The following is a 12,131-nucleotide window of genomic DNA, read 5'->3' as shown; positions in this document are numbered from 1 at the left end:
GTTGAGGACTGCTGCCTTAAATGGTCCATTAGTCACTGAAGACCTGGATTTCTCCCACATCTGGGGTCAAGATGGTTGTGAAGACCCTGATGAATTTTTTTTCTTGGGTATTTTTATATATATATATATTTCTGGCTGGACATGTTTTTTTAAAAAAAAATATATGCTTTTTTTGTAAATGGTAAGTTACCCAAGTAGTCCAGACTTAGTTCTCCTGGTCTGGAAGCTAAATTATAGGTAGTCCTTACTTAGCAACTACAATTAAGACTGGCAAGTGCCTGGTCACTAGATGGAAAATTACAGCACTGCAATAGGCTTACATCCTTACTTCCTGTTAAAACATCAAGTGAAGCAGCATAGTAACTAAGCAAAAAAAATCATGACTGTGACTTGCAATTTTACTTCTACTTTGACTCTGCTTGTCGCAAGCCAGCTGACAAGCATGTTAATGGTGATCACATCACCACAGGATGCTGTGACGATTGTAAATACAAGATTTGATAGTAAAAGGTTTTTTCCACCATTGTATCTGCTAACACAACTTAAGGCATAAGGCAGTCAATTAGCAAGGACTACCTGTAACATTGTACAGGTAATCCTTGACTTATAGTTCATTTAGTGACCGTGCAAAGTTACAACAGCATTGAAAAAAGTGACTTATGACCGTTTGTCACACTTTGCTGGATGCTTGGCAACTGATTCACATGACAGTTGCAGTGTCCCATGGTCACATGATCACCCTTTGCGACCTTCTGACAAGCAAAGTCAATGGGGAAGTCAGATTCACTTAGCAATGTTCCTAGTTTAACAATTGCAGTGATTCACTTAACAAATGTGGAAAGAAAAGTTGTAAAATGGAGCAAAACTCAATGTCTCAGCAACATAAATTTTGGGCTCTATAGTGGTCGTAAATTGAGGACTACCTGCATTAAACAAAGCAAGGCTCTATAAAGGACATCAGAAGACAATAAAGAGTAGAATGAAGTGAAAATGGGATAAAATGGGAAACGTTTCTAAGAAGCTGGGAAGCAAAGCATGAATGCCACAAGCTTCACTTATCCTTGCTCCTTTGGCAATTATTACTATGGCGGGTAGTTGCCTAGTCAGCCACGATTAGATTGGATTTGGTAATTTTATTCACCTACTGACCCTTTCCCAAAGCCTCAGAATAGGCAGATGTTATTATTTAATGGTTTTAAACTATCGTCGCAGGATGTAACCTCTTCCAGGTAAAGCTGCCTTTCGCAATTGACTGATGAGATTTTTGTCAACGCCCGATGGTATTATTATCGGATTCTGGATGTTCTGTTCATTTAGCTGTCGTAAAAAAAGGAGCAGACGAATTTGCCTACCCCGCTTCTCATGCAATTTAAGGGGACATCCATCCACATATCATCCGGCAGTTATAATGCTTTAAATTAGCATGCACGTTGCTGGCGAAATGGTTTCTGAATCTCCCGCCCGTCAATCTATGCGAGCACACCACGCACAGGAGGCGTAGGGAGGCGCCCGCTGATAATTCCGGGCGTTGCTATCTCTGACGACGCATATTGCTATCTTGTAAGGGGAGCGTAAACGCTGCCCTCCACCTTTTGCTCTAAACCAGGGGTCCTCAACCTTGGCACCTTTAAGACTTGTGGACTTCAACTCCCAGAATTCCTCAGCCAGCAACGCTGGCTGAGGAATTCTGGGAGTTGAAGTCCACAAGTCTTAAAGGTGCCAAGGTTGAGGACCCCTGTAAAACCCACCACGACCTATTCCCTGGTTAGCCACTCGGCATATGCTAGACAGATAGCGCCACTCGTCTCTCAGAGCGCATGCCCCAAGAGGTGAAGAGCGTCCGAAATGTTGCTGCGCATGCGCCACTCGGACGATCACCCCCGGGGACGACCGCGTCACTGTTTCTTCTGAGACTGACTCGACCGAAACAAGGTCGGTAAAAGGGAAGCACGCCAACCGACCACGAACGAATGAAATCGGGAAACCTTGGGCCTATCAAACCTTACTCCTCCCACGTGGGGTTAAAAGAAGGCGGGATCTTTTCTTCGATTGCTTCCCGGAGCCAGCCAATCCGCGTTGGGATCAGCCAAATGAGCGAGGCAGCTTCTCTCCCAGTGGCCCGACCTCGATCGCCGCCGGCCAATCAGGAGAAGCTGCGCAGGATTCTCGCGCTTAGGCAGTTGGAAGAGGCCGTTTCCCTTGCGCCCTTCCCCCACCCTCCTTCTCCTCCTGTCGTGCCACCGACGGTTGGGCAGACTCGCGGCTTTTTGCCCGCCCCTTTCGGATTTTGATCGGTCGTTGGGATCGGAGTTGAATTACCATGAGCGAGGGCGGCGAGGACTGGGGGCCCCCGTCCCCTAAGCAGCGGCGCTTAGACCCGGCTTGTCAACTGCAGAAGGAGACTGAGGCAGCCCAAGCTCTGGCCGAAATGACGGCTTGGGGCGGCGGGAGCTTTGAGGTCCTCAACCAGCAGGAGGCGCCCGCGAGCTCCGCAGCAAAACCGAGTAGCCTGGAAACGGCCGGCCAGCAGGGGGTGCGCGAAACCGCCCCAGCGGTCGGGGAGCGAAGCGCTTCGGGGCAGGCGTTGGGGACTCGGTACGGCCGCGCAGGGGGCGACCGGGAGGCGTCCTCCGACGAGGAACAAGGAACCGCAGCGGGGGGCGTGGAGACTGCCAGGCTGAAGCGGAGGAACGCGGAAGCTGCCCCCGCCGCCGCCGCCGCCGCCACTGTGAGCGATGACTATGAGGACGGCCGGGAGACCAAGAGAAAGAGGAAGGACGCCAAGGAGAGGCGCAGGGCTGCCGAGGTAGCAGCTGAAGCAGCAGAGGATGAGTGCTCCGTCATCTCGGTGGGGGAGGAAGAGGAGGAGGAGGACGACGACGACGACGAGGAGGAGGAGGAAGAGGAAGAAGGGGGCAAACAGCAACCCACTCGCAAAACTGAGCAGTACTTGGAAGCCCTGGAGGCTGTGCAGCTGGAACTGGAAGCTGTAAATCAGCAGGCCAACCGTGCCTTTGCCCAGCTCAAAGCAAAGTTCAGTCACATGCGGCGCCCACATCTGGAGCGGCGTAACGTCATCATCCAAAACATCCCCGGTTTCTGGGTCACTGCTGTATCCTGTCACGGCTGCTAGCTGGTTGGGAAAGGGTTGCTAGAAATGAGAGGGAAATACAACACTGTCCAGTATTGCAAAGAACTTGAAAGAACATTTTGAAGCTCTGTTATGCTGAGTTGGTCATTAATCCATATATCAATGGACTAATACCACATCCTTCCTTTGTAAAATATTTCATTAGGGGCTATACTCAAGGAAACACTGGGGAAAGTAAACGGGTGGAGTTTGGGTTCTTTCAATGGCAGAACGTATACGTGGCAGTGTTGCATATAGGTTTAGAATCTCTTGTTTGCATTATAACTTTTTGAAAAGTTTTGAATACTGTGAGGTTTTTTTTTTCTCCTTGACATTAACTTTGCAGTTTCTCAACCATCCTCAGCTTTCAGCCATGATCAATGACCGGGATGAGGACATTTTGAGTTATATGACCAATCTGCAGGTGATTTTAACAAAGTTATGCTTAGAAACTAACTTGAAATTGAATTTATTGGTGAAAGCAATTAAACTGCTGTTGAAATTTCTGAATTCTTTCCACTTGAAAGTCCCTATAGTAGGTCAAGGGTGGTAATAAACTCTATCTTGCTACTCTTGTTGGTGCAGGCTTTCCCAGCTAGTATTAATCCAGTGGTGATGAACTCTCAGGCTAATAAGCTGTACAGTAATTATTTGCATCCTGACATTTTTCCAGAAACTATGGCTGGCATCTTCGGAGTTCAAAGTGATCTATTCTGTAACACTCCTCTTGACAGTACCTTGCTAGTGTTTTGATTATGGCATTCTTTGATACATAGGTTGTGGATTTCACCCATGCAAAGTCGGGCTGCAAGATCAAGTTCTACTTCAGCAGCAATCCCTATTTCCAGAATGAGGTCATTGTGAAGGAATTCCAGTGTGGTTCCTCTGGTATGCATAAGGGGACAGTGTTTTGAGGGATCAAAGGTCAGATTCGACATGCACATGTTTACAGCTGTATGGTTTTCTCCTATCCTTTCCTAGGGAGATTAGTTTCTCATTCTACACCAATTCGCTGGTGGCGTGGCCAGGACCCACTAGCTCATGGCCAGAAGAACTTCGAAATGGGCCGCAGCTTCTTCAGTTGGTTCTGTGACCATAGCTTTCCTGCAGGAGATCGCATTGCCGAGGTGAGACTATACTGCATACCATTGATGAGAACTTGCTCCCCAAATGTTGCTCAAGCATCAGCACCCACCATTGTCAGAACTGGTGGGCCACACTTCTAAAATGCTTGTTGCATCCTTATGCCCTTTTACCTGTCACACTCTTCTGTTTTCTTTAGATCATTAAAGAAGACCTGTGGCCCAATCCACTTCAGTACTACCTGATGGGGGAAGGTGGTGAAAATGGTGAAGAAGACAGGTAAGAATTCAAGCAGTTTCTTGATTCCTTGATATGGAGATTATGGTATAGTGATATTTTTGGCAAGAATCTAAGCCTGCCATTGTGTGTGGATATAGATTTTTGTCTAGGTTTGTGGCAGCAGGACGTAGGAGGAGAGAACTAAAGAGACGTAGGAGAAGTGGACTTCATGAAGACAGGGCTTCGTGGTATACAGCTGGGAGGTCCGCAGAAGATGATAGATAAATGGTGATACACTCCCTCCTTCCCTTGTGTTTAGTGAGACAGAGAATGGTGATGACTTTGTTGTGATTGTGGATGATGATGGCGAAGATGAGGAGGAAGATGGGGTGGCAGATGTCCATGAGATCATAGATGAAGAAGAGACTGAGCGAGGTAAGTAATGGTGGAATACAACTGCTCCTCGTAAAATGATATACCCTTCAGATAATTGTGAGTCATCCAGTGTTTGATACAAGATGGGCAGCTATTAAATAGGTAAATAAATACATGCTGATACAGGTAGTCCTTGGCATATAATCACAATTGAGCCCAGATTTCCATTGCTAAGCAAGACAGTTGATAACTGAGTTTTGCCCCGTTTTATGCCCTTTCTTGCCAGAGTTGTTAAGTGAATCACTGCAGTTGTTAGTAACACGGTTGTTAAGTAAATCTGGTTTCCCCATTGGCTTTGCTTGTCAGAAGGTTGCAAAAGATGATCAATGACCCCAGGATACTGCAAACCGTCAGAAATACATGCCAGTTGCCAAGCGGGCAGATTTTGATCATGTGACCAGGGGGGCGCTGCAACGGTCGTAACTGAAAAACAGTCATAAGTTGCTGTTTTCCGTGCCATTGTAACTTCAGACGATCACTAAGCAAATGATTGTCAGTTGGTATTTGTACTTGGTGATATGTATGCTGTTCATTCCTAAAGGCTCAGAGCAGCTAACAGTCAGGGACATCATGAAAGGAACTTCTCAATAAAAACAAAACATTCATAGAAAAATAAGAAAAATTTCAACACATAAGAAATAAAAAAACCATACAAAATCATATGTCCATAAATGCATTCTTATACTGTTTTCAAAGCATGCCTTCCTTCTGGGAAAGCCAGGTCTTAACAATTTTTCTGAAATCCAAAAGGAAAGTGTAGCGCAGATCTCTATAGGCAAGGAGTTTTAAATTGTGGGGACAACGACTGAAAACGCCCATTGGTTAGATTTCATCAGATAGCAATCTCAAATAGACATGGAGAATGATGGAAGATGTTAAAGGTGACAGTCAGCACCTTGAATCCCTCCAGAAGCTAACTGGCAGCCAATGCAGGTCCTGAAGCAGTGTAGTCATTGACGTATAATACTTGCCTAGATTGCTGCATTTTGCAGCAGCGGTAGCTTTTGAATGTTTTTCAAAGCAGCCTCATGTAGCGTGAATTACAGTAATCCAAAGTAAAGGTGACTGGGGCAGTGGGTGACTATGAGCAGAGATTTCCTAATTTGCCCTAATTGGGCAATAGCCCTTCCTTTCATAGTTGTCACCAGCTACTTGAGCAAAAGCTTTGAGATCAGTAGGACTGCCAATTTACCTCCCACCTCTGAGCAGGAACGCATAGTCTTAATTCAGAGCCAAAGATGATGATGTCCTAAGGTCATTGGCTTACAGACTCAAAGCTGTTCCATCTATGAAAAAGTCAGATATTTATTCCTTCTCTGAAAAATTCTAACCACCAAGTCAACACTTCTATGGCATCATCTGTTTGATGATATCTGTATATAACTAGATATCAACATAGATACCTAATCTCCTTTCAGTAAATGACCTCTCCCAGCAGTTTCATGTAGATTAAAGGAAAGTGGAGAGAAGAAAGATTCTAATGTGTTTCACAGGAGAGAGTTCCAAGCAGATCTTTCTTTCTCCCACTCCATTGACTGGAATCAACCTTACTAGGAAAGAGGAACACCACTGAAGAACAATGTCTCTTCACCTGACATCCCTCCCCCCAAAAAATTTCTCAGAGCCAGCCCGGAAGGATACCATGATTGATGGTATGAAAAGCCACTGAGAAATCAAGGAGAGGATCAGGAGGTTGTATTTCTCCAATCTCAGATCCTCCAGATAATCCAGTTCTTTGAGGAACTTTTGATGTTGCAGTGTTACATTTTGTAGGGCAAGTCTTGGGATTCGGTCAATTAAATATTGGAAACATGGGCAAAAAGGGAGTATTTTTCATCATCTGTTTCAAATTTTGACATATCTTATTTATTAACACAGGTGAAGTGGTGGAAGAGGTATTAAGTGGCCAAGAAGATGATATTGCTGGATCCAAGTCCTCCCGAGAGGAGCCAGATGGGAAGGATTCCGAGGTGGAAGAAGATGGCTAGATTAGCTTATAAAAGAACAGTGTATCTGGTTGGACTTTCCTATAGGGACCTCAGTGGCACTTTGATGCTGACCAATTGCACTTGGACATGGCAAAAGATGGGGTGTATCAGCAGCGGTCACTTAGATTATTTTGTATCTTTATTTATTGTATTGACTGCATTTCTCTCTCTGCCCTTCTGGGGGCACTATGTGCAAGCACCCCCTTAATTGTTTGATGCTTAGCATCTCCTACCTGCCTGTGTGGGGGCTGTATGCTTATTTGCCCTGTCCCCTGGTGGCTACTCAGGGTCTTGTTTGCCCAGAGGCCTTTTTAAAACAGCTCAGGGTTTCCTTTTTCCATTCAGCATTATTAAGCTGCTGGCTTTTCGCACCTTCCTTGAACTTCTGCTTATAAGGATTCTACTCCCCCTGTATATATTTTAGCTTAAGTATGCCTGCTAGCGGCCGACCAGTGCCTCATGCCATCAAAACATAATCCCAGCCTTGCTTTTTCCACATTGAGGGTAGGGCCTAACCTATTGGGACTCATCCATCGCCAATGCAGGGCTCTGCCATCTAACCTAGTTTGTAATAGCTCCCGTTGATCTAAATTGGCAACCTTGCACCCATTGGCTTAGCTGAAGCAATAATAGCTGTCTGGATGCACAGTATTTTCCTTGGAGTTGTTAATGCAAGGAGAAGGGCTGTGATGATGGCTTATTCTTGTGTTTGATATTTTCTCCAGTGCTCCAGTTCATGAAAGCAATGGCAAGATGTTTCTAGCAACAGCGTGTATATGTGATTTTATTCTCCAATGTACTTAATGTATAATTGCAGACAATTTCCTAGCAATGTTCCTAAAGCATCATACCCAGTTGGATTTGCCCATTCCCTATACCCCACAGAGGCTGTTCTATGCAATGCTACTGATATTTGTAGAAAGGCAACCATTTTCCTTGGCTGATTTTTTTGTATATTTCGTATCAGGACTTTGTACTTTTTTTTACTATAAAAAAAAGCACTTAACGTACCAAGCGCTTTCCAATTTGGTGTGTGACTCTTTTATTTTGGACATCTAAAGCCTCATATTCTGTGCTCATAATGCCTATGTAAGTGAGGGTATACAGACAAGTTATACTGTATATGCTTTACTCTAAAATGGGAGTTTTGTTTCTGTTCAGGGGAACTGGCATGGAGTAAATAGTGAAGGAAGAATATGAATTATAAAAGAAAAAAAGTGAATATATTTTGCATTACAGGTAGTCTCACTTAGCTATCACAATTGGGATCAGTAACTTGGATGCTAAGCAACATCATTGCTAAGTGAAACATATCTATGAGGGTCTTACAATGTCACTTCCCATTCAGTTTAAGCAAATCAATGCAGGTTTTAAGAGTAGCTGCATCACAGCAACTTGCAATTTTACTGTTGGTTTCCCCATTGACTCTACTTGTTATAAGCTAGTTGCAAAGCACAGAAATGGCAATCACAAGACAGTGGGACACTGTGACAATTGTAAATACCCCCCCAAATTGTGGAACACCCAAATTTTGATCACATGACTGCAGGAACAGTGCAACAGTTATAAATGATTGGTCATAAAGTTACTTTTTCAGCCCTGTTGTAAGTTTGTACAGTTGCTAAACAGGGCAGTTGTTAAGCATGGTCTACCTGTATAGAATTTTTTCCTCTGAGTTGTTGGTACTTCATGCTGATACATAATACGTTCAATACTAAAGAACTCAAAAATCTAAACATATTGTAAACTCTTATAATTGCAGAACACCAGGAATCTTGGTGGTAAAAAACAGTAACTTAGAACAGTAATTTTTAAATAGTAAAGTAGAATAGTACTTTTTAAAAAGAAATATTAAGAAATGCATTCCTTATGTAAAAAGCCTGGATCTGATAACTTTGTTAGAAATGGTTTGATGTGGTCTTTTTATGGAGTAAACTGCATTTAGCATCTTTAAGTGGGAGGATAATACAGTAATTCTTGAGCATCAGAATAAATATGCTTGCATGTTTTTTTGATGTGTGGAGATAAGGTCATTAGGATGAACTATTGTAACTTCAACTTCTCATAGAGATGCTAGTATTTCAAGTACTGTATATGAGAAGGTTGGTATTGGGAAGCATATAAACATGCAATCTTTTTTCTGTGTTCTGAAATGATTCACCGTGGAAAGACAATTCCATTGGATTTTTCCTCCCTAGGAATTAAAGTGGAGCAACTGAGGATATGTAATACATCCTGAAAAATACATCTGACTGCTTGAAAATTCAGAAATTGGTTACAAGGCAAAATAATAAATTTACTCATTTCCACAGCTCGATACATTTACCATTTGAAAGGTTGTCTTTTATAATTTGTGTTAATACAACGCATGACTGCAGAGTTTTGTTTTTAAGTATGTGTGTTGGAGCTTCATGGCTAGTTAACAACAACAATAATAAATTATTCACTAGCCACGAAACTAGTGTTAATAATTAAGTGCATTTATTATTGGCACATCCTGTTCTCTATAATTGTTTATTTCATTTTAACTTTATGCATACTTGACTAGAAAAATCTATTCTTCTATATCAATGATAGATATTACAGCTTACCAATTCAAATATAGCAGCTGTCATTAATACATCTATATTTTCTGAAATCTGTTGCATAGAACAAACTCATTGTAAATGAAAGCTGCAGCTACCATACTACTTCATGAATGATTTGGATTATAGTTATACATTTTACCAGTGACACGATGACTGATAAGATATGCCTGTTTCTACTTCTGCTTAAACTAGAGAGTTTGATGAGATAGAATAAAATGGAACAAAACACTCAGTCCACACGAACAACAACTAAAAGCAATTTGGAAAGAAAAACTTTTCTGCGTTGCCAGTAAGTGATGCAGTGCATTATTCTTCTGGATTGGATACTTCTGTTATGATCCAGACTGAAATTTGTAGACTTAACTAATGATTTTATTTACGGTCTCCTTTATAAGTTACATATAAGTAACATTTGGGAGCAAATATTGATTTTCCAGAGTTTTCTGTCCTTTTTATGTTCTTTCATAGCCATTAACATAACTAATCCTATAAGCAATTTTGACCATGGATTTTTTTTCTTTCGATGTGGTAACTTTACAATATCATTGTAAAATTGATAACCAAGTTGTTTATCTTAACACTAAACCTAGTAATTTCTAGAACCAACCTTAGTCATTCTCTATTGCCCTCTTTCCAACTGAGCAAATTAAAGAGTGAATATTGCTATCAAATACCTACGGTAATTTTACAAGGAGTCATGAAGCAAAACTGAAAAAATATTACAGTACATTAAATATCTCAATATACATTTTTATAAAGTTTTATATACATTTTTCTAGCACTGATGATGTTACCTAGTTAGGGTAATGAAATGCCTGCAAGAAAACAAGCTCAGAGAGCTCCAATGTCTGCAAGAAAACAAGCAAGCTCAGAGAGCACCAAGGACCCCCTCATACATTTTTCTTAAAAGTTTAATACCATCCTTCCCAACTCCTGAATTTCCATAATTCCAAAATTTCATGTTTCGTACATAGCTGGAAGATATCAGAACGGAGAACATACTGCACAAATCTGAATTTGCTATTAAGAGCATGTTTGACATTTATAGGTAATCTTCACTCCCTGATATGTAATGTAAAATAGGGTTACAAATGCATGTTCATATGACAAGTAATAGGACCACCTAAAATATATTAAAAAAAAGTCATGGCTTCCACTATGTTAACTTTAGCCATAAGCTTATTAGGCATTAATATTGTTGAGAAAAATAATTCAATTACATGGAAATATTTACACAGCCATAATCTTGGGTTCATGGGGAGTGACTTGTATGTAAGCTCCACTCCTGGTTACTTTTTTGGGCACATCTATGTGGTTTTTTTGGCACCAATATACAAGTAGATCGCCACTACCTTTTTAAAGGGTATTTTTTACTTTTTAGTCTAGCTTTGTAGTTTCCCAAATACCTAACTGCTCCCAATTTGCATAGTTTTCCAGTGTCAGAATAGGTCCACTTCAATCATCATCATAACTACCTACCTGTTTCTTTCAGAGTTCTTAATGTCTGTAATTTTACACACCCTGAGAGAGCGACTGAGCAAAAGAACAGCGTCCTATGCTGCGCTCTAACGTCCTGAACCAGGATAAAATCAGCTCTTTTACCAAATTAAGAGGTTCTTCATCGAGATCTGACCTGGCATAAACAGTTCTGGATAAAACCAAACAAGATCAGGGAGGACTTTCGTACGCCTCTTATCATTGGTTGATAACCAACCTACTCTTTTCGCTACTTCCGCCTTCTCCTCCGCCTCTCTAGGAGGCAGAGTTTGAGAGCTGATCTTTTGCAGAGCAGTTCTTTTGCAGAGCAGCATGGCGGCGGTTTTGAGGAGCGTGCAGGTAATAAATAGGCAATACCATGTGGGGCGCCGCCACTGGACTTGGGCATGGAGAGGCGGGGGAGAGAGAAATCCATGCTAATACCAAGGAAGATCTCATTCTGTTCGCGGTAGAAATTGGGGGAGATCCCACCCCCACCGATATCGAGTAGGGAAAGGGACCAGAGGGATTAATTTCCCGTGGGGACGGGAGGGAGCAAAAAGGTGGATCTGAATAACGCATTCCATTTTAGAATTCGGAGTTTTCTATGTAATTATCGTAAGAAATAATGTTGTAGAGTATTCAGTGCAGTACAGTCAAAGCAAATGTGGCATGGTTTTACTATAGTCAATTGTCTATGAGGTGGAGTTTGGATCAAAAAGTTGGTATTATAGTACAGGATGTGAATTTGATCAAACAGATTAGAGATCAATCTCAAGCTCATATAAAAAGAATGTATGGTGTATTGGTTGAATTGGACTCGGAAACAGAATTGGTGAAGGATTGTATGATAAAATGGGCTCAAAATATAGAAGAGCCGATCTTACTGGAGACATGGGAGACAATTTGGACTAGGAATGTAAAATTTACTCAAGCACAGAATTTAAGAGAAAACTTTTACAAAATGTTTTATAGGTGGCATTTGGATCCTCAAAAATTGTCTCGTATGTATCCTAATTTACAACCTAAGTGTTGGAGATGTGGAAATTTAGATGCAACTTACTTTCATGTGTGGTGGACTTGTAGGGTGGTTAAAGCATTTTGGATAAAGATTTGGTGGAACATTCAAAATGTCTTTAAGAAAAAGATAAAGTTTAAGCCTCAGCTATTTTTGTTGGGTATTATGGAAAATTTGGATAAAAAAGAAATGGA

General features: G+C 41.8%; 2 protein-coding genes across 2 annotated transcripts in view; both read left to right on the top strand.

Moving 5' to 3' along the window:
• Positions 1–2,320: 2,320 nt before the first annotated feature.
• On the top strand, positions 2,321–7,844 carry LOC107284192 (putative testis-specific Y-encoded-like protein 3). The gene is made up of 8 exons (XM_029283392.1): positions 2,321–2,662; positions 2,747–3,112; positions 3,477–3,554; positions 3,907–4,018; positions 4,112–4,257; positions 4,413–4,492; positions 4,752–4,867; positions 6,746–7,844. The coding sequence occupies exons 1-8, from the start codon at positions 2,321–2,323 to the stop codon at positions 6,853–6,855; spliced, it is 1,350 nt and encodes a 449-aa protein (XP_029139225.1). The 3' UTR covers positions 6,856–7,844.
• Positions 7,845–11,195: 3,351 nt separating this feature from the next.
• Positions 11,196–12,131, top strand: part of HSD17B10 (hydroxysteroid 17-beta dehydrogenase 10) — a 6,070-nt gene continuing 5,134 nt past the window's right edge. The window contains exon 1 of the mRNA XM_015812235.1: positions 11,196–11,279. Within this exon, the coding sequence (XP_015667721.1) occupies positions 11,253–11,279 (27 nt within the window). The 5' untranslated portion in view covers positions 11,196–11,252. The remainder of the gene's footprint in view (positions 11,280–12,131) is intronic.

This window comes from Protobothrops mucrosquamatus, unplaced genomic scaffold (genome assembly GCF_001527695.2).
Source record: "Protobothrops mucrosquamatus isolate PMUCROS unplaced genomic scaffold, P.Mucros_1.0 scaffold76, whole genome shotgun sequence".
NCBI classification, from domain to species: domain Eukaryota; kingdom Metazoa; phylum Chordata; class Lepidosauria; order Squamata; family Viperidae; genus Protobothrops; species Protobothrops mucrosquamatus.
The sequence above is the reverse complement of the archived record's forward strand: the minus strand, read 5'-3'. Positions and strand labels throughout refer to the sequence as shown.

Coding starts and splice junctions, on each gene's coding strand:
- LOC107284192 (XM_029283392.1), top strand. CDS start 2,321: ATGAGCGAGGGCGGCGAGGACTGGGGGCCCCCGTCCCCTAAGCAGCGG. Junction 2,663..2,746: donor AAGGAACCGCAGCGGGGGGC/GTGGAGACTGCC, acceptor GATGACTATGAG/GACGGCCGGGAGACCAAGAG. Junction 4,019..4,111: donor ATTCCAGTGTGGTTCCTCTG/GTATGCATAAGG, acceptor ATCCTTTCCTAG/GGAGATTAGTTTCTCATTCT.